The 21,359-nt window shown below is 32.4% G+C and overlaps 5 protein-coding genes across 5 annotated transcripts; 2 read left to right on the top strand and 3 right to left on the bottom strand.

Moving 5' to 3' along the window:
- Positions 1-525: 525 nt before the first annotated feature.
- Positions 526-4,190, top strand: LOTGIDRAFT_157275 (hypothetical protein; the record flags this gene model as incomplete). Its single annotated transcript, XM_009049035.1, has 2 exons — positions 526-913; positions 3,865-4,190. 2 exons carry the CDS (start codon positions 526-528, stop codon positions 4,188-4,190), a joined length of 714 nt encoding a protein of 237 aa, XP_009047283.1.
- Positions 4,191-9,390: 5,200 nt separating this feature from the next.
- Positions 9,391-9,618, bottom strand: LOTGIDRAFT_68608 (hypothetical protein; the record flags this gene model as incomplete). The annotated part of the gene is made up of 1 exon (XM_009049034.1): positions 9,391-9,618. A coding segment is annotated over one exon (228 nt), but the record flags the coding sequence as incomplete, so codon positions are not given.
- A 3,209-nt stretch (positions 9,619-12,827) lies between these two features.
- On the top strand, positions 12,828-13,432 carry LOTGIDRAFT_157273 (hypothetical protein; the record flags this gene model as incomplete). The annotated part of the gene is made up of 2 exons (XM_009049033.1): positions 12,828-12,945; positions 13,053-13,432. 2 exons carry the CDS (start codon positions 12,828-12,830, stop codon positions 13,430-13,432), a joined length of 498 nt encoding a protein of 165 aa, XP_009047281.1.
- A 1,921-nt stretch (positions 13,433-15,353) lies between these two features.
- On the bottom strand, positions 15,354-17,135 carry LOTGIDRAFT_157272 (hypothetical protein; the record flags this gene model as incomplete). Its single annotated transcript, XM_009049032.1, has 2 exons — positions 15,354-15,826; positions 16,646-17,135. The coding sequence occupies 2 exons, from the start codon at positions 17,133-17,135 to the stop codon at positions 15,354-15,356; spliced, it is 963 nt and encodes a 320-aa protein (XP_009047280.1).
- Positions 17,136-19,355: 2,220 nt separating this feature from the next.
- LOTGIDRAFT_157271 (hypothetical protein) lies at positions 19,356-19,960 on the bottom strand (the record flags this gene model as incomplete). Its single annotated transcript, XM_009049031.1, has 2 exons — positions 19,356-19,735; positions 19,843-19,960. 2 exons carry the CDS (start codon positions 19,958-19,960, stop codon positions 19,356-19,358), a joined length of 498 nt encoding a protein of 165 aa, XP_009047279.1.
- Between the last annotated feature and the right edge of the window lie 1,399 nt (positions 19,961-21,359).

The following is a 21,359-nucleotide window of genomic DNA, read 5'->3' as shown; positions in this document are numbered from 1 at the left end:
TCATCCAGTAATACATCCTCTCAGAGTCAGCCTAGCATATCAACGTTTCTTACTCAGAGGTCAAAAGAACCGCCGTGCAACCAACAGCAATCATATGGTAATGGAAATCACGACAACAGTCTCAACATTCAATTACCAGCAACGAGTACGCCATCTGCATCATCCCAGCTAGCCGGAATACAGTCCTTGAGAAACCCATAACACACTCCTAGTCCACAATACCCTAGTCAGCTGAACATGATAAATCACCCCCTTGATTCAGTTATAATTGATATATCAAACCGCCTTAAAAAGCTTGATAACATTGAAACTAAAATTACTAATATTGCAAAAGACATCTCAGAAATAAAAGCTGAAGTGACTATTAACAGTGCCAGGATTAAGGAAATTGAAACCAGGTCCTCACATATTGAAAACACTCTCCAGTTTCAGTCAGACTCGGTCGAAACAATCAAATCTCAAAATGGTACTTTCACAATCAAATTGGCTGAATTAGAAAGAAACAATATGCTATTAAAACAAGAGATGACGGACATGAAATGTGATATGAAAAGTAACCTGCTGTTTTACAATATCAGAGAGTTTCCAGATGAAGATTGTAATGGTTTGATTCAAAACCTCCAGCTTAAACTGAAATTGAATGATGTTGATATTGAATCGGCGCACCGCTTGGGCCGCAGACGGGATCAAGTCGACAAAAATATGACTTTTCCCAAGAGTACCAGCTTAGAGGTCGATAAATCGGCAAGACCTATTGTAGCTAGGTTTGCAAGTCGCAGCGATAGAGAAAAGGTCAAGCGCGAGGGTTCTGGTTTGAGAGAGCATGGTTTGAATCTTAGTGAGCAGTACCCAAGAGAAGTAGTGCAGAAAAGGAAAGAACTAATGCCAATTTTAAAGCGCGAGAAACAGAAAGGTAACCGTGTAAAATTAATCAATGATTGGCTATTTATAAATGACCGACCTTATAAGGAATAGGGCTGCGTTGAGGATCATTTATCTATTCTCACCTGGAATATCAATGGTGGTGTAGCATCTAAGCTCAAAGAGGTATCTTTCTGTGAATATATATCAAAATGGGACTTAATCATTTTAATCCATTCAGGTAAAAATGTAGTGAAGTGTACTTTATCTGGTATACACATCCGTTCGACAACAGTGTCAGAATAGTGGCGGAATAGTGATTTTTGTGCGGATATCTTATAAATCTTGTTTTAGTGTTGTTGAAAGCTCTCATCATGGTCTTATAGTCTGTAGATTTAAATCAGCAAGCCCTGCCCTTTTTTCGGATGTATATCTGTGTACCGCTTATATTCCCCATGAGCGTAGTCCATACTATAGAATTTGCGATGTTGACTTCTTTCAAGAAATCGAAGCTGCACACTCTAAATATTCGTCGAAAGGGTAATTCATTTCGTGTGGGGATCTAAACAGCCGAACTGGGGTTGAACCTGATTTCCTTAATGACCAGTTCCCTCGCCATGATTTTGTTAACAATAACCCCTTAGAGCCTAGAAATAGTGAAGATAGTGTAATTAATGGATTTGGCCGTAAATTATTACAATTATGCAAGAACACTAACACATGCATCCTAAATGGTCGATTTGAACCAGGGGATTATACTTGCTGCACTGCAAACGGCTCAAGCGTCATAGATTATGTGATCTTAGACAGCAATGCTAGACACCTTGTCAGTTCATTTAAAATCGAACCTTTCTTGGAATGTTCTGATCACGCACCAACCAGCTTACAGCTTAAGGGATACATTGGCAGTTTCCATGACCTTAAAGACACTCATAATTCACACGTAATTTCACCGACTAAGAAAATATTAAAATGGACTCTAGCTAGCCAACCCTCTTTACATGAGACATTACTTGAACAAATTGAAAATGTGGTGTCTACATTTGGTCCCATTGATTCTCACCATGATGTCGAGGATCTTAATAACAATTTCTGCGAAACACTTTTCAATGTTTGTTTTCCTGCTATAGGATTAACACAGAAACAATCAAAGTCAAGAAAATGCCGTACCAAACAGAACGAATGGTTCAACTCAAGTTGCTCAATTTCTAAAAACACTTTCATATTTAATAGGAATCTATACAACCGAAATAAAACTGATGTTAATAGACTCCGGTTTGTACATTCGAGGACTAGTTATAATAGAGTACGAAGAGAAGCTAAAGAAAAGTTTAAAACAGATAAAGGAATCGTTTTAAAACGCTTGATTAAGAAAAACCCTAAACAATACTGGAAAACAATAAATGACCTCAGGGATGAGCCCAGTTACCAATCCGGAAATGCTCCTGATCTTGAGACATACTATGATCACTTCAAACTTTTGTTTCAAACTACATGTAGTAGTAATCAGATAGTTCAACTCCCACTATCCAATGATGTTGAGTATTTGGACACACCTTTCTCTGAGAGTGAACTACGCCGAGCAAACCTCAAACTTAAAACAGGCAAAAGTCCTGGGGTCGATGGAATAACCCCTGAGGTCATTAAGTTTAATATTGATATCCTTTGTCCGTCTCTTTGCACTTATTTCAATTCGATATTCAATAGTGGATTTTATCCTAATGGTTGGTCAAAGTGTGTCATAGTACCAGTTCCAAAAAGGGAGACTCTAGGGATGTTAATAATTATAGGGGTATCACATTAATGTGCACCCTTGGAAAATTGTTTTCTATAGTTGTAAATGATAGGTTGTTCTCATGGTTAACTGAAAACAAAGAGTTATCTGTCTTCCAGTTTGTATTTCAGCCTAACAAGAGCACTGTCGGCTGTATTTTCATTTTACAGGCTCTGATCTCAAAATATTTATCAAATGGTGAGAGATTATATGTAGCCTTTATTGATTTTACCAAGGCTTTTGATAAAGTTGACAGAAACTTACTTCTTCTCAAATTACACCAAAGTCAAAAGTCAAAAGTCAAAAGTTAATCATGTGTATCAAGTCTATGTATCACAATGTTCAGTTATGTGTCAAATCAAAAAATGCATACTCAAAATATTGCTCTTCAAATTGTGGAGTAAAACAAGGCGACAACCTCTCACCATTGCTTTTTCTCTTGTATGTAAATGACCTGTGTGATTTCTTAAGTGAACATGTTATTGATCCGTTTACAATAGGACAAATAGTTTTGTCATCCTTTATGTAAGCCGATGACACGGTCTTGTTGTCAAAGTCTGAAAAAGGTTTACAAAACCAACTCTCACGGCTCCAGCAATACTGTGAAACATGGAATCTCTCCGTTAATGTAAGCAAAACGAAGGAATGTCTTGCTCAAAAGGGTAATATAGGCCTTCACCAATTAAACTGTGTTCTTGATAGGGTAAACCTTGATTGTAGACAACAGTGTAAGCTCTTCGATTGCTTCGTAGAATCAATATTATCTTACGCAGCCCCCGTGTGGGGTTTCCTTAAGGCAAATGACATAGAAAACTTACATTTACGTTTCTGCAAACGACTACTGCAGGTTAAAAAATCCACAGTGACAAGTGCAATGTATGAAGAGTTAGGTCGTTTTCCTTTGCGTATCAGCAGATTGCAAAATATTGTGAAGTATTGGATACGCATCTTGTCAGATCAAGGTAGCCTCCTTTATCACGTTTACTTTGATTTATATAGCAGTATCAATCCTCGTGCTAGGTTCCGCAATTGGGCTGCTCAGGTAAAACAACTTCTGGATAACCTAGGATGCTCTGACATCTGGTATGCCCAGTTTTTTTAGATCCCATATCTCGACATATTAAGCCAACGTATCAAAGACCAGTATATACAGTCTTGGAATACATCTCGACTATTTTCATCTAAGTTAGACAAATACAACCTGTTTAAACACTCTTTTTGTTTTGAAGATTACTTACGATATGTCACTATCCCGAAATATCGAGTAGCTCTTACTAAATTAAGATGTTCGTCACACACTCTAGGTGTTGAAACTGGGAGATATAAAAAGTTAATTAGATCCTCAAGAATATGTTCCAACTGTACTGGAAATGAGGTGGATGATGAGTATCATTTCACTCTGATTTGCCCAAAACATGCTTCTTTAAGAGAACTTTATATACCAAGATACTATTATGAATTTCCGACCATTATTAAGTTTGTAACTCTCATGTCAAGTAATTCCACAGATCTGTTATGGAATTTATCCAAATTTGTTTTTCATGCTATGAAATGATCTTCAATTGTTTTTGATGACTGTATTGTATATATGTTGTGGTGTAAAAGTCTTACTGACTTAATACCTATAATAAATTATTATTATTATTATTTTTGGGGCATCACTCTCATGTGTGGCTTTGATGTCAAGACTATGAAAATATTGGGTTAATCACCTATATTTTACAATGCAGCTATCTTGAAATTCAATATGGCGACAGTTATAACCACTCATTAATAGGTCCCTTCATCCAAAATGTACAAGAACTGATTTATAGCTGAAATTCAACATGGCGGCGGTTGAAGCTACATGAAACTTGAAACATTGCACATTGCACATTGACCACCAAAATGTAAAATTAGGAATGGGTTTACAATTAAGAACGGGTTTATAGCCGACATAAGTCCAGAAATATCGATAATTATAGATTTTTGATGGTCGCCATTTTGAAATTCAAACTGAGAACAAGTTTATAACTGACACAGATTAAGAAACAAAATATTTTCGATGTTCGCCATTTTGAATTCAAAGTGGTGTCTTTGTGCAGGGAGTATTTCAAGTAGCTCCATATCCAAAAATGTTCACAACATATGAAAGTAACTTTATGAAAAATTTGGTACTTAAATCACAAAAGGCAGAATATCTTCATATTTGGGGTCTATGCCGCTGGACTATAAAGTATTTCATTCTAGGAGCTGTCATATCCCTATCACCTTTTTGGTTATCAAGAACGATGCTCTATATATTTCTAACTGCATACATGAATATTTGATTTATCAATGTTAATAATAATAATAATAAAGAAAAAGAACCTCAAAAAATCGTAAGTCGTAAGTTTTGAGTTGATCGTAAATGGCGTTTCTCAAAAAAGATCAAAATTATCGTAAGTTTGCGACTAATTCTGGTGTTAACTTGCTAGTGATCTAAGCTGTCGGAACTACCAGGGCCCGGTTGTTCAACTTGTAGTTAAATTTTAACAAATGGTTAAATACATTAACCATTTGTTAAAATTTAAGTAGGCCAAAAATTTGTTTTTCACCTTTCGTTATATTTAACCATTGGTTAAATTGTTGTAACCATTGGTTAAATAGCAGAATATTTAACCAAGCTAAGGGGGCATCGTTAAAGGATTTAACTAATGGTTAAAAGATTCAAGATGGCTGCCAGAATGGTTCTTTTCCATATGCCACAGACAGTCAACAGAAAGCAGAGGGTTTTTAGAGGGTCAAATCTTGTGAATTTGGATAACCGTGAGCTGCAGACCCGATACAGATTTGGCAGAGCAGGCATTGACTTCCTTACCAACCTTTTGAAGGATGACCAAAAAGGAGACAGCTCTGACAGTCGAACATTGCACTTAGATTTTATGCAAGTGGTTCATTTCTGCAGGTGGTGGGGGATACCCTGGGCTTTGATAAAAGTACAATTTCTAGGATAATTAAGGATGTCACCAATGCCCTTGTTTCCAAGAAACATGACTACATCAAGTGGCCGTTAACAAACGAAGAAAAGAATGCTGTGAAAGATGGATTTTATGGGCATGGACACTTTCCAAATGTTATCGGATGCATTGACTGCACACATGTTAGAATTCAGGGACCAAGCGAGGATGAACCATCTTTTGTCAATCGCAAGGGATTTCACAGCATTAATGTGCAAGCTGTATGTGATCATGAGGGTATGTAAAGATGTGTTTCTCATTATGTTCTGCAGTTATTTGTTCTCCCCCCACCCCCGCCCCTAAAAAAAAACCCCTACATTATGTCAGACCCTACACAGTTCAGATATCCCATCCAAATATCACGTTGGAGAAACTGATCAAGGCCGTAATTGTCTTGCTATCCCCTTATATGCTTTGTAATTAAAAATATGTCCCCACTTTATATTGGAGTGGACATAATGATAATTGTGGATCTACGCAACACTGTATGTACTATGTATGCTATAAATTGTAGGAAAATTTACCAACATCAATGCAAACTGGCCTGGATCCGTGCATGACTCGCATATATTCAATACTTCAAATGTGTGTGACCACCTAGAGAACCATCAGAGAGGGCTGTTAGATGGCATCCTGTTGGGAGACAGTGGATATGATTGCCGTCCATTTCTCATGACACCATACCATAATCTTCAAGAGCCAAGCCAAATCAGATATAACAGATCCCATGGATCCACCAGATCGGCTATTGAGAGAAGTTTCGGCATTTTGAAACGGAGATTTCATGTATTACATTCAGAGGTAAACATTATTTTAAAGTATAAATATACTTCCATCCTTGCCAGAAAATATAAAATTCAATTGACCAGTTACTAAGATGCCCACTACTGGTATTTGTATAGCAGTATGCCTGGTCATTTGCGAGCTAAATGTAAATACTTTTTTTTTACTGTTTGTGGTTTTGACAAAAATGATTCAATTTATCCCTCTTTGCTTGACAAATATATTTTTTTACATGTATCAATTGTAAAAAACTCTCTTCCAGATGAGAATGAAACCTGAAAAAGTTTGTCGGGTGATATGTGCCTGTGCTGTGCTGCATAACATTGCCATTATGCTGAGAGAGCCCCTGATTGATGATGACAATGATGAGGATCAGGGTGAACAGAATGCTGTTTAAGTGCCTGTCTTTGATGGTGCCCAAGATGGTAGAGCTACAAGGAGGAACATAACCAGAACGTATTTTGGGTGAAATAAATATATCTAAGTTTGTTTACTTAATTTATATTCAGCTTTTCTGAAGTTACACTGAATCGCCAACATACTTCACAGGATATTTTAACTTTCAAGGATATTTTTGTATCTCAATCAAGATCACTATGTGAGAATTGTATCCTGATGTCTATTGATATATAATTCTATCCTTGAATTAAGCTGGAATGATCTTCATTCTTAAATATTTTTAACAACAATGCGTAGTGTACTTAAAATAAGAGTCATATTTTTCATTTTCAAACACGAATTACTATGGCAACACATGGATTTGGGGGCTAAAATTTCACTTAAAATTTCTGGTTTCTGAAGAAAATGAGATGTGATTGGAGGTAGGGATATTGAAAGTTGGCTAATAGGAACATAAAATATAATATATAAGTGATCTCACAGCATATATCAAACATTTCTTAAAACATGGAGGCAAACAATGAGTTGATAGTTGGTGTGCCTAGTGGATTGTTAGGTTGAGGAACATCTGTCAGTTTTCTTAGTAAACTTATCTGTAGGTCCAATTTAATATTCTCTTTGTCTTGCCTTTCAAGTTCCTTCTCATATATCTTGTATTGAATGTCATGCAAGTCCTCTGAGGTAATTTTTCTTTTAACAGTCTTTTTCTTTGATGTGCTTAAATAAAGAAAAATAACATTCATAATTCTAAAATTTTGATTTTAATTTTCATAATTATTTTTTTATATTTGATGATCTGTGATATATCTCAGAAGTACATTTTTTCATAATACATAACATGCCGGTAAACTTTAGAATGAAATATTCCCAGTCACCGGTTTTGAAACTAGGCAATTCGTTAGTTTCAGACTTTTTACTGACGAATGTTCTGTTCGGTAATAAAATTAAATTAATAGCCTATATATTTCAAAACAAATTTTTGTCAGAAATTCATTCACCAAAATGGGTTCTCAACGATTCAAATCACGACACGATACATTTTAACAGACTTTTTGTTGCTATGCAGCAAAATGTCCATTTAGGCTAGTCTAAAAAAGAACCTTTTAATGGATTTGATGTGCTTGAAATAATTTAACTGATAGGCATAAAATTGTTAAGGGCTAAAAATCGATTCTGCGAGGGGTGGGGACTGATATTATATATAGGCATGATCATATAATTCTTTTGTCAATATATTAAGTAAATGGAATTAGTAGTAGGACTTTACCAAGGCCAAATTATTTTTTTTTTAAATCTGAACATCCCCTCTCCAGAATCAAATCTTCAACTTAATATTTCAAATACCTCTGTCCTTGAGTAAGTCCTTGTAAAGCTGTTTGTCTAGGTGGAGTTTTTGGTTGTAGTCTTGAAGGGCCTGGTTGTGGTGGTGTCTGGAGAATAGATGGACTCAATGGAGAAGCAGGAGGTGTAGGATTTCTTGGAGAATCTAGACTGAATGAAAGATTGGCAGATAAGAAACTATCATCTTCTGTGGCATCTTCCTCAGGTAGGGCTGCTACACTTGATGACTCTGAAAACCAACAAGATAATAAAAAAAGTGGTCGAGTGTATTATAGAAAGTGGTCCGAGTTGGTTTGTGTCCGAGTTTGCCATGAAAAGTCAGTCCGAGTGTGTTATAGAACGTGGTCCGAGTTGGTTTGTGTCCGAGTTTGTCTTGAAAAGTGGCCCGAGTGTGTTACGGTCAACGTTGGTTTGTATCCGAGTTTGTCGTGAAAAAAGATCCGAGTTTGTTATACAAAGTGGTCCGGGTTTGTTTTGATCCGAGTTGTCTTGTATTCTTAACATCCGGTAGATATTTTTACATCTACTTTCGCTTTATAATCATTTCACGATGGCCTTGTTAGATGGTGATAAGAACAAAAGGCACTGGCCTAGGTCACAAAGTTAAGATTTATGATGAAACAAAGTGCAAGTTAAAGGTAAAATAAGTTAATTAATAGTCTTTGAATACATGCTGTAGCATTTTTTGTAAAATCTGTAATTTCGTATTATAAGATCATTCTTTAATTTTACTGTAGCCTGTAAACATTTGGTTTTAGCTTTCTTTACTACGAGCCTTTTTGGCCCGAGCATGAAACTCAATTTTGGTTTGAAAACTTCGTGAATTTTCTGGACACACACACAATTCTGTGCAATTCGAACAAGGATTAAATAAATGGACATTGCACGCTAGTCGATAAGCCTAGTTCATAAAATCGGTGAGCATGAAAGGTTAAAGGTCACGAACGAATGAGAAAATGTAAACAAAGCAGACGACACGAAAATCATTGGTCAAATCTGAGAAAATTGTTCGTTATTTTATTAAGAAAAATATTTCAGATGAAAACTAAAAGGATAATAAAGAGTTCATGTAACTTTTAAACAATACAAACCATTTGTATCTGAAGCAGTGATGAAAGTTTCTACACAATCAAGTCCCCGAAAACTGCTGCTGTCCTTGCACATATCTATGATGCCCTGAATAGCCAGACTTGGAGGTTTGGGTGCTGATCCACCCCCTGTTTTGTTGATTTCTTTTTTGTGATCTGTGAACGTTTTTTTAGCAATCTTCTTACAATTGTTCCACTTGTCTTTAACTTCTTTTGTTGTTCTTAAGGCTACCCCCAATGAACTAACTTTGGATGCAATATTATCCCACACTCTCTTCTTTTTTTCATTTGTTACAAAATTTGATTGTTTTGAGCTTAGTAACCCATAATGTTTTTCCACCTCCCTTTGAATTAAAAGTTCCTCCTCCTTACTAAAATTTGTTTTCTTTATCCTTTTCTTATCCAAAGAGTGACTGGAAGCCATTTTGGAAATTAGCAGACGATATGGAACCATGGAATTATGGGTAATAAAGTGCTTTGGTTATAATTAAATGGTTGGTTATATTTTAACCAAATGGTTATGTAACAAGATTGTTTAATTAAGTTGAACAACACATTTTTAACCTTTGGTAATGTAATGCATTGTTAAATATTTAACCAATGGTTAAATATAACAGCATAGTTAAAAAACGACAAGTTGAACAACCGGGCCCTGGTGGTAGAACCAAATGGTCTATTTTCTTTTCTTTTTTTAACTGTATTTAATGGGGAAAAAGGAACTTTCGACATCAGATTTGACCCTTTATGTCTTTTACTGAGCAGGAAATTGTCAAGTGGCACTGATCACTTTCTCGTTTTTCGCCTACGTCTCAGTTGAAAGCCGCAATTATTTTCGCTTCGGCGATGACGTCAAAACAGCGATAACGTCATAGTTTCACTGACTGTGGAAATCAAAATTTCCGAGCGCTTTAAATTGCTATGAACAACTTCGCCTCGACCGTAAAAATCGCCCTTGGAAAACGGTCTTTCCAAAATAGTCCTACAGACTTCTTTCTATAGCTTTATTCTAAAATTTAGCTTTAATTTCCACTTATGATGAGGATGAAGCTTTCCCTTTGATGACAGATATTATCTTCTTGAATTTAGGTACAAATTGATTTTCTTGTCATCTCACCTTCCATAGACAATTGGTCATTTGCTACTAAGTCATCCAAAGTTTAACATCTCGATCGTACGGCAATTTTTATCGTAAGATTATTACGATAGCCTTTTAGAAACGCACGTAATCGTAAGCATAAGACAATCGTGAGTTTAGTCTAAAGTCGTACGATTTTTTGAGAAACGGGCCCCTTATAATTGTGGGAATAAAACATGAGATTAACGATAATGGGAAACAAATTATTGTCACTGAAAAGATCAATGAATTATTATTCCTTGACTAGCCTATTAAACTTTTGCCCACCTGATCCTCTGGACGCATGGGGAAGCCTCCGTGCAAAGAATTTTAGACGCATTCAACGCGTTCCATCCATCAATTCACTAGCGTGTATTCCTACGAAAAATTTTATTTTTTAAAACACCGTATTGAGCTTGACCGATGGACAGATCCAGACTTCTGTTGACAGAAAACAATACATGTAGATTCGTCTAATTTCCTCCATGATTCGTCGTTTCACACCCCTAACAGGTTTGTCTACAGCCAAGCCTTAGATGCCAGCGTATTTGTTCAGATTCGATTGATCGTGATAGAAAACTAGAAACTCTATCTAGAGCCTTCAAAAAAACTGTAGTATGAGGAACTTACGGTCAAACGAATATTTGCGCGTGCTTGTAGAAAACCAAGGAATTCGCTTTTACAGTATCAAGATGAAGAGTTCGCACACAACAACCGAGTTCCTTTAGTCACTACCTACAACAACCGCAGTATGAGACTTTGAAAAATTATCGAAGACCTACAACAAATTTCTGATAATGATGACTATTTGAAAGATAGACTGGCATGCAAGGTAAAAAAGTGCCTCTAGTGGCTGAAATTGATAATGTTATATGTAATGCATATGTTGTATGCATACCAAGTTTTATCAAGATTGGATTTAAACTGTAGACTCCATCGTGCATACGCATTCTTACTAAGTCAAGGGCAATAACTCTCAAACGCAAAAAATCTACATTCAATCCTTATATTTACATTTGGTATTGTTCAGAAATCTATCACAGTGCTTTAAAAGATAAAATTTATTGCCCCTGGTGTTGAAATGCTCGTAATCACTCTAGAAGGCACAGTTCTTGACGAAACTTGTTGTGAGTGTGAGGATGAACCCTATTAAATCTGAAGAATCGAAAAATATTTAGTATGAGTTATTGCCCTTGTTCATGAAAACATGTACAATTTTTAGCTCGTAAAAACTCTGGAAGGCACAATTCTTGACAGATTTTGACGAAACGTTTATGTGAGTGTTTGTTATCACTCAATGATGAACCATATTGAAAATCAGAAGAATCGAAAAATATTTAGGATGAGTTCAATTTTTAGCTCTTAGACATAAGGCACAATTCTTGACAGATTTCAAAGAGTCAAAATGTTTATTTTCATCTATGAACCCTACTGAAAATCAATCAACTGTTTGATAGTGTTAGTTAGATTTCGGGGAAGGGAGGGTTTGATTCTCCCAAATGTACAGGCCTAGGATGGAGCAGACACTTTATTTAGAAAATAGGATTAAGGGTCTTGAATTTGTCCGGGAGGTTGAAAAGAGTTATCAGTAAATGAATGTTTCTGAGAGTGAAATTTTCATATTTCATGGGTTTTGAGAGTGAAATTTTCATATTTCATGGGTTTTGTTTACAGCTTACAATTCAAAAACAAGGGCAATAACTCATAGTGTCATTTTGACTAGAGTTAAAATGAGTAATTAACAATGCGATGAGGTTTTATTAAAAATTATAAAAAGTGCCCCCTATCTATAAACTCTTATACTACTCATTTGCCTGCGGCGCCCGCAAGCTCACCAAACAAACAACCCCACCAGTTAATAAACCCGGAGCCTATAGGGGTACCCGTTTATCAACCCCCAAGCGCGCCACGCCTATAATATCTTCAAATTAACTCATTTAAAAACAGAATGAGTTTAATTTTAAAACACGAACAAGATAAAGTAAATAGCACATCACCTCCAATCGATCAAGACAAAGAACAAATCAAAGGTAGGTTCTATCAAAACGAACTTCAAAAAACTGACTTTTAAAAATGAATAGCTTTCTTGATAAATACGGAACCGATACAACTACAAACTTTCAACTTATGAAATGGGCAAATGAGTTAAATATATCTTCGTTTTATTATTGTATGAGAGATGAAATAAATAATCTCAAGGATAAGAAAGGTAAAGTTTATGCGATTACTTCATATCAAAACGGAGTTCATCACTCTGCTTTATACAAAGACTGTTTAAATAACTTTTATTTCTTCGATTCTTTTGGATTAGAACCAACTGAAGAGATAATGAAATTAATGCAATTGACTAATCAACCAATCAAATGTTCAACATTTCAAATTCAAATACCGGGTCAAAAATTTTGTGGTCAACATTCACTTTGGGTTTTATATCAGTTGAGTTTAGGAAAACAATTTGAAGAAATTATAATAAATTTAAGTTAATAAAAATGGCGAATAAATTTGGATTAGGTTCTTTACCTTTAGATAATAAAAAACCTAACACAACAGCATGGATAAATAAAGCAAAACCTTATTTTGTGGAACAAATTGGAGACACGCTTGAAGGTGATTTAGATATGATAATTTTACCATAACTAATTCAAAGTTACCAGCAAATGATTATGATGCTGTGCACAAGAAATATTTAATGGATCAATTAAATTTAATTGAAGTAAATAAAGAACATTTAAAAGAAAGAAAAGGCGATGTGAAAAGATACTTCAAACGACAAATAAATAATAAACATTTTATTGATGATACTAAATTACAACAAGAAGTAACAAGTTTAAAAAGTTTTATTGAAGGACAATTACTTAATGTAGTAGATAAAACTCAATTACAACCTTTAAGTTCATTAATATCTAATTTAGATGATAAAATTACAAAACAAAAAATAGATCTTAAACAACTAATAGCCAATATTAATCCAGGTATAAGTGAAGATAAATTAACAACATTAGAAACTAAACTTATTGATAATAGTGAAATACAAAAACAAATAGTTGGTATTAAACAACAATTACTTAATGTAGTAAATAAAACTCAATTATAAAATTTAAAATCATTAATATCTAAATTAGATGATAAGATAACAAAAAAAAAAAATAGACCTTAAACAGATAGTAGATAATATTAAACCAGGTATAAGTGAAGAAAAATTAACTGAATTAGAAACCAAACTCAATGATAATAGTCGCTATTCAAAAACAATTACTCAATCTAGTAGATAAAACTCAATTACAAAATTTAAAATCATTATTATCTAAATTAGATGATAAGATAGCAAAGCAAAAAATAGATCTTAAACAACTAATAGAAAATATTATTCCAAGTATAAGTGAAGACACATGGCAACAGGAATCAACTGCTCTAGAAACTAAATTTAAAACTGAATTACAAAAAGAACTAACAAATATTAAACAACAGATAGAAAATATTGATTTATGTGAACAGATAGCTACTATTAAAAAGACTCCTAGAGAAAGGTATCATAGATAAAAAATGATTATAAAAACGTAATTGATTAAATTATCCAATAAAAATAGTCATTGAAAAAATGCCAAATTAAGAACAGCTATTCGTTATCACCTCAAATAAATCAGACATTAAATTGTCTCTAGATTATGAGTACGAACTCGATCGCAATGAAGAATATGAATTAGGATTAAAATATTTCTCTGTTTGCAATTCCATTAGAAATATCAACGAAAATAATAACCAAATGAAAATATTAACAGATAACGGAGCTACATTCAAAACCATAAGTTTACTACCAGGAAGCTATGAATACGTTGCCATAAACGAATATCTATCTGAATATGGAAGAAGTGCAAATGGTAAAAACAATATTGAATCCGAAAGTAATTTGAATCTGAACAAAAATAAAATTGATATTGAGAAATAAGAGTCAAGTTGATTTCAATGTAGAAAATTCTTTGAATACTTTATTAGGATTTGATAAGCAAATATACACCCAATCCACTCTAGCACCACATAAAGCTAATATCGAGAATGATATCGATGTCATTAATATTCACTGTAATTTAATAAACGGTGAATTTTTCAATAAACACAAACGTCAGATTATTTACAGTATTCCAACATTCACTGTACCGATTGGATATAGAATTATAGAGAAACCATTTCAAACAACGTATTTACCACTTAATTCGTTCATGATTAAAGATATAAATCTGGAAATCCAAGATGGTAAAAATAGGTTTATTGACTTTGGAAACGAAGAAATTGTAATTCAACTTCATTTAACACACAAAAAAAAATTATTGAGTAATTAATCACTCTCCTTTCGCTTCTTCAATATATAGGTAATCGAAATCATCAAATTCATAGTTTTCATCAAAAGTATACTCATTTTTATCACTATAAGGATACATAGTTCCTTCACTGTTTGGTGGTTTTCTTTTTACAAGATTTAAATAACTTCTAAAAACTTTCTTTTGTTTATCATCATCCTTTGGAATAACTATTCCATTTGTGAAACTTTTTTCCCATCTTTTGTTAAATTCATTCGACACATCATGTCCACTAGCCAACCGAATATAATCTTCTACACTTGTCTTATCATTTAGAATAACCCTTAAACGTTTTCTTTTCTTTTAAAACATCTTCAGAAGTTTGAATGATATATTTGACTTTTGACTTTTTCACCGTAATCATTCTTGCCTTTACAATATTCATTTTCAGATACCAACCCAGCTCGATTTAATTTATCACAATTTCAAGATGAAATGTATAAACTATCAGTATCGGTATAGTATATGTCAGGTTCATAAAATCCATTTATTACATGAATGAAATTATTCATTATTTTTTTACTGTGAGATAAAACGAATGATCCAAAATGACTAGGTGTTAGTCCTGTAGATTTAGCTGAGTGATCTTCAACAGTAATCTCTTTTTCTTCAATTTCTATCTCAACGAAATATTGAGTATCATTTATTTTTTCATAGTTTTTAACATGTGAATCCATACAAGGAATAACTTAATAATTTCATGCAAATTCTACCAACCATATTAACTTCTCGTTTATATTTATATCTTAGATCTCTCAAAATTAAAATATAATCTCTGTATGGTGGAGTTTTAAAATTTTCTTCGTATACTATACCATCTAATATTCTATTAATTCGTCCACCGGCTTTCACTATTTCTTGAATATCGACCGATGTTAAAACAACTGAACAGAAACCATTTCTAAACCTGATTTTAGTGCCAGTTTCCTTTTTTCCTTCTTTATTTGTGTAAGATATTTTATCTGCTGGTATCGGTTGGAAGAACATGTTTTTGGGATAGTCAAACCACACTGTTAAAATAGCTGTTCTAGGTCTAAATTTTTGTTTATTGAAGAGTTTTACAAATTCTTGTTCTTCTAGAAACGGTCTAGCACGTTCTGCTTTTGGATATTTACTGACTAAATCCGACATTGCTGAAGCGTACAAACCATTAGCATCAAATGCCGTTAGTTTATTTCAGTTTATTTTTTTAATACATTACAAATTTCATCCATTTGGTTCATTTCAAATATTTTTCTATTTGCCGAAACTCTTCCTCCTTTAATAGATCGTCTGATATAATGTCTTATTAAAGGGTTAGTGTGTGAGTAAACTTTTTCTATATTTTCTTTTTCAGTATGTTTCGCAACCATTCTACTAGTTTCATGCCATTCTTCTTCAACCATTTCTTTATCGTAATGATATAAATAATACCAACCCTTTAAAGATAAAGATGGAGCTGTTAGATTATTTGATATATTCTGGTTTACAACTTCTTTCGTGACTTGGTTATATTTTATCAAACAAGTTCCAAGACATAACTTAACTCTTTTTGCATATACTTCCCATTCGTTTTTTAAAGATTCCCAGTTATCTTTGGTGTATTTAGAAATGTCTACATCCGCGATCTTTCTCAAATTCATTGGTAGATTAGATGAATTACCCCATGCCGCAAAACTATATGTTTCATGTTGATAGGAACATGTGAAATTAATATGTTTTAAATAATTATTATTGCTTGTTATTTCTTTCTGTCTTTCCTATTATTTCTGATAATCTTCATCTGTGTATGGATTAGATAAAGGTAAAGATAGAATTCCTCTAGGTGTTTTTGAAGGGCATTGTGTTAGTTTTTTTTATATTTTTAAGCACGATCCAGTTATCAAAATTGCTACCGTTTTGAGAAATTAATATTAATCTCTTTCTATCATATTGACCTAAATATTTCAACATTTGATCTATACAATCTGTACCTACAAATATTTCTACTATATTCATTAGTTTATCATAAAATTCTTCTGGAACATTATCTGCAGGATTTAAATCTGGAAAGAGATTATTTATTGTGTCTAACATTTTTCTTAGTTTTTTTAAATTAATTAACGTACACGCATAAGGAATTGCTTTACGCGTTTCACTTTCTGAATATGTTTCACAATCCCAAGCAAATAACCCATCATCACTCATACTTGAAAACACGTTTAGTTTCAGAGGTGAAACCTGTGTTACTGTGTTATCGTCTCTACATGTTTTCCATTCTTGTTCATAATTATCTTCTATTTCTTTAATACCCAAACTTTTTTTATTTCTTCTTATAAGACAGAAATGTGAGTTGTGTAAATATAAAACCCAATCTAATTCCTCTTTTACAATTGTGGGGCGCAAATTTCGATTATTATGAGTATGAATTTGAAATGTAATATCACATTTCTTATTGAATTCATTAATTCTAGCAGATGTCATCACTCCTTTTCTATTTGCTTTTGAGAAACCATTGATGAAATTTTGAAATTCATTTGTTAAATCTTTGTTTAAAACATAGTTTACACATTTGATAAAACAGCTACCATCTGTTGGTATGTAACAATTTTTGCCTATATATTCATTTATTTTTTTGAGTAGTGCAGTTCCTCTTACAACTTTTGATCTTTTAATTTCTTTAAAATTGTCTTTAAGTAAAAAGATACTTCCTGTAAAGTACCAATCAGAAGTGTCAGATTTTTCTTCCAAACTTCTTAAGATAGTATGAAAAGTTTTGGCATTAAAACCAAGGAGTTTCATAAATTGTTTGTGCTTTCCATCTTGAAATATCTCTCCATCTATTTCAATTTGTCTTTTTAAATGTTAAAAATTTATCAGAAATAATCTTGATAATATTTGAAAATAACACGTTTTCTATGAATGTTTCATCATCATTAATTTCAATTGATTTATTCATATTTTTATATATGCTTTTTTAATTATCTATTTTTTAAACTTTTATTGCTGATATTTCCATTTCAAATTTATCTAAAATTTCATTGAATTCTTCTAATTCTTCTATTGTTATGTTTTTATCTTCTCTTGATCTTTCGAAAAATATAAATAATTTATTAAGATAGGCATTTAATATTTCTGTTTTCTTTTTATACTAAGATCTCTGTTTTGATGTATAACCTACAGCAATCAAACCATAAGATGAAGTTTGAATAGCAGTAATAAGTAGTGGAACCATTAATCCACCAGTTACGGCCGTTGCAACTGTTGTTCCTACTGTTAGAACTACACTCAGTGTTTTGAAAACAGAATGAACTCTAAACTCTAAACTCTAGTCTACTTTTGAGTTTTTATCTAAAATATCAATCTCAACCGCTGAGCCATGATAAATTTCTATATTTTTAAAAATAGTAACTTCTACAGTTATTATAGATATTTCTTCTTTCGAATCATTAATCTTATTCAAATGAACTGAAATTTTTGGTTTTTTGATATTGATTTTTATCATACATGAATAAGTATATATATCCAACTTTTTCACTTTCAATTATTCAATTATTGAGGAAAATATTCTTGTTGATTTTTATGAATATCAATTATAAATAAATCAGTATTAACAAAATATAGTTTTACATATTCAAAGTCTGTTGATGTTCGTAAAAACTCATAACTCCTTGTTTCCCCTTTATTTTGTGGTTCTGGATTTCTAATAATACTTACTGATGGTGGAGTTTTCGTCTCCAATATCATATGAAATTTACCCAATCCAAACACTTCATCTTCTTTATCTGGTAAAATTAACATTCTAAATCTATCTATATATTTTCAACTCGTTTTAATTTCATATAAGTAGGGATAAACCTTAATGTTTTCATTGTTAATTTCAAATTCTTTAGTTTGTACATTTTCTCTACCATTGATAAACTGAAGAACTTTATGAGCGTTAAATTAATTAGATGTTTCTGATTATTGTGTGAAGAAATTGAATCAGCTTTAACCTGCAAAGGAAAAGTAATTTCAATTTGAACTTTTCCTCGGGAAATAAAATATGATGAATTTTCTTCATTAAAAATACCTTGGAGGAACATAAAATCTTGAACAGAATATCCTTTAACGGTTGCTGTAAATCCATATTTTTTATATTCATAATCTTTTGATTTATCAATATTATTAGTAATAGAAACATGTTTTCCACCAATGTTTTGAAATGGAAGATTGAAATAATATGATTTTTTATTTTCCTTGAGTTTGTTTTCTAATGTGGTTATATTTTTTCCTGTTTTAAAACTTCATTATTAATAGTAGCTATCTATTCACATAAATCAATATTTTCTATCTGTTGTTTAATATTTGTTAGTTCTTTTTGTAATTCAGTTTTAAACTTAGTTTCTAGAGCAGTTGATTCCTGTTGCCATGTGTCTTCACTTATACTTGGAATAATATTTTCTATGTTGTTTAAGATCTATTTTTTGCTTTGCTATCTTATCATCTAATTTAGATAATAATGATTTTAAATTTTGTAATTGAGTTTTATCTACTAGATTGAGTAATTGTTTTTGAATAGCGACTATTATCATTGAGTTTGGTTTCTTAATTCAGTTAATTTTTCTTCACTTATACCTGGTTTAATATTATCTACTATCTGTTTAAGGTCTATTTTTTTTTTGTTATCTTATCATCTAATTTAGATATTAATGATTTTAAATTTTATAATTGAGTTTTATTTACTACATTAAGTAATTGTTGTTTAATACCAACTATTTGTTTTTGTATTTCACTATTATCAATAAGTTTAGTTTCTAATGTTGTTAATTTATCTTCACTTATACCTGGATTAATATTGGCTATTAGTTGTTTAAGATCTATTTTTTGTTTTGTAATTTTATCATCTAAATTAGATATTAATGAACTTAAAGGTTGTAATTGAGTTTTATCTACTACATTAAGTAATTGTCCTTCAATAAAACTTTTTAAACTTGTTACTTCTTGTTGTAATTTAGTATCATCAATAAAATGTTTATTATTTATTTGTCGTTTGAAGTATCTTTTCACATCGCCTTTTCTTTCTTTTAAATGTTCTTTATTTACTTCAATTAAATTTAATTGATCCATTAAATATTTCTTGTGCACAGCATCATAATCATTTGCTGGTAACTTTGAATTAGTTATGGTAAAATTATCATATCTAAATCACCTTCAAGCGTGTCTCCAATTTGTTCCACAAAATAAGGTTTTGCTTTATTTATCCATGCTGTTGTGTTAGGTTTTTTATTATCTAAAGGTAAAGAACCTAATCCAAATTTATTCGCCATTTTTATTAACTTAAATTTATTATAATTTCTTCAAATTGTTTTCCTAAACTCAACTGATATAAAACCCAAAGTGAATGTTGACCACAAAATTTTTGACCCGGTATTTGAATTTGAAATGTTGAACATTTGATTGGTTGATTAGTCAATTGCATTAATTTCATTATCTCTTCAGTTGGTTCTAATCCAAAAGAATCGAAGAAATAAAAGTTATTTAAACAGTCTTTGTATAAAGCAGAGTGATGAACTCCGTTTTGATCTGAAGTAATCGCATAAAATTTACCTTTCTTATCCTTGAGATTATTTATTTCCTCTCTCATACAATAATAAAACGAAGATATATTTAACTCATTTGCCCATTTCATAAGTTGAAAGTTTGTAGTTGTATCGGTTCCGTATTTATCAAGAAAGCTATTCATTTTTAAAAGTCAGTTTTTTGAAGTTCGTTTTGATAGAACCTACCTTTGATTTGTTCTTTGTCTTGATCGATTGGAGGTGATGTGCTATTTACTTTATCTTGTTCGTGTTTTAAAATTAAACTCATTCTGTTTTTAAATGAGTTAATTTGAAGATATTATAGGCGTGGCGCGCTTGGGGGTTGATAAACGGGTACCCCTATAGGCTCCGGGTTTATTAACTGGTGGGGTTGTTTGTTTGGTGAGCTTGCGGGCGCCGCAGGCAAATGAGTAGTATAAGAGTTTATAGATAGGGGGCACTTTTTATAATTTTTAATAAAACCTCATCGCATTGTTAATTACTCATTTTAACTCTGGTCAAAATGACACTATGAGTTATTGCCCTTGTTTTTGAATTGTAAGCTGTAAACAAAACCCATGAAATATGAAAATTTCACTCTCAAAACCCATGAAATATGAAAATTTCACTCTCAGAAACATTCATTTACTGATAACTCTTTTCAACCTCCCGGACAAATTCAAGACCCTTAATCCTATTTTCTAAATAAAGTGTCTGCTCCATCCTAGGCCTGTACATTTGGGAGAATCAAACCCTCCCTTCCCCGAAATCTAACTAACACTATCAAACAGTTGATTGATTTTCAGTAGGGTTCATAGATGAAAATAAACATTTTGACTCTTTGAAATCTGTCAAGAATTGTGCCTTATGTCTAAGAGCTAAAAATTGAACTCATCCTAAATATTTTTCGATTCTTCTGATTTTCAATATGGTTCATCATTGAGTGATAACAAACACTCACATAAACGTTTCGTCAAAATCTGTCAAGAATTGTGCCTTCCAGAGTTTTTACGAGCTAAAAATTGTACATGTTTTCATGAACAAGGGCAATAACTCATACTAAATATTTTTCGATTCTTCAGATTTAATAGGGTTCATCCTCACACTCACAACAAGTTTCGTCAAGAACTGTGCCTTCTAGAGTGAT

This window comes from Lottia gigantea, assembly GCF_000327385.1.
Source record: "Lottia gigantea unplaced genomic scaffold LOTGIsca_13, whole genome shotgun sequence".
In the NCBI taxonomy this organism is placed as follows: Eukaryota; Metazoa; Mollusca; class Gastropoda; family Lottiidae; genus Lottia; species Lottia gigantea.
This window is presented reverse-complemented; position numbering and strand designations above follow the sequence as displayed.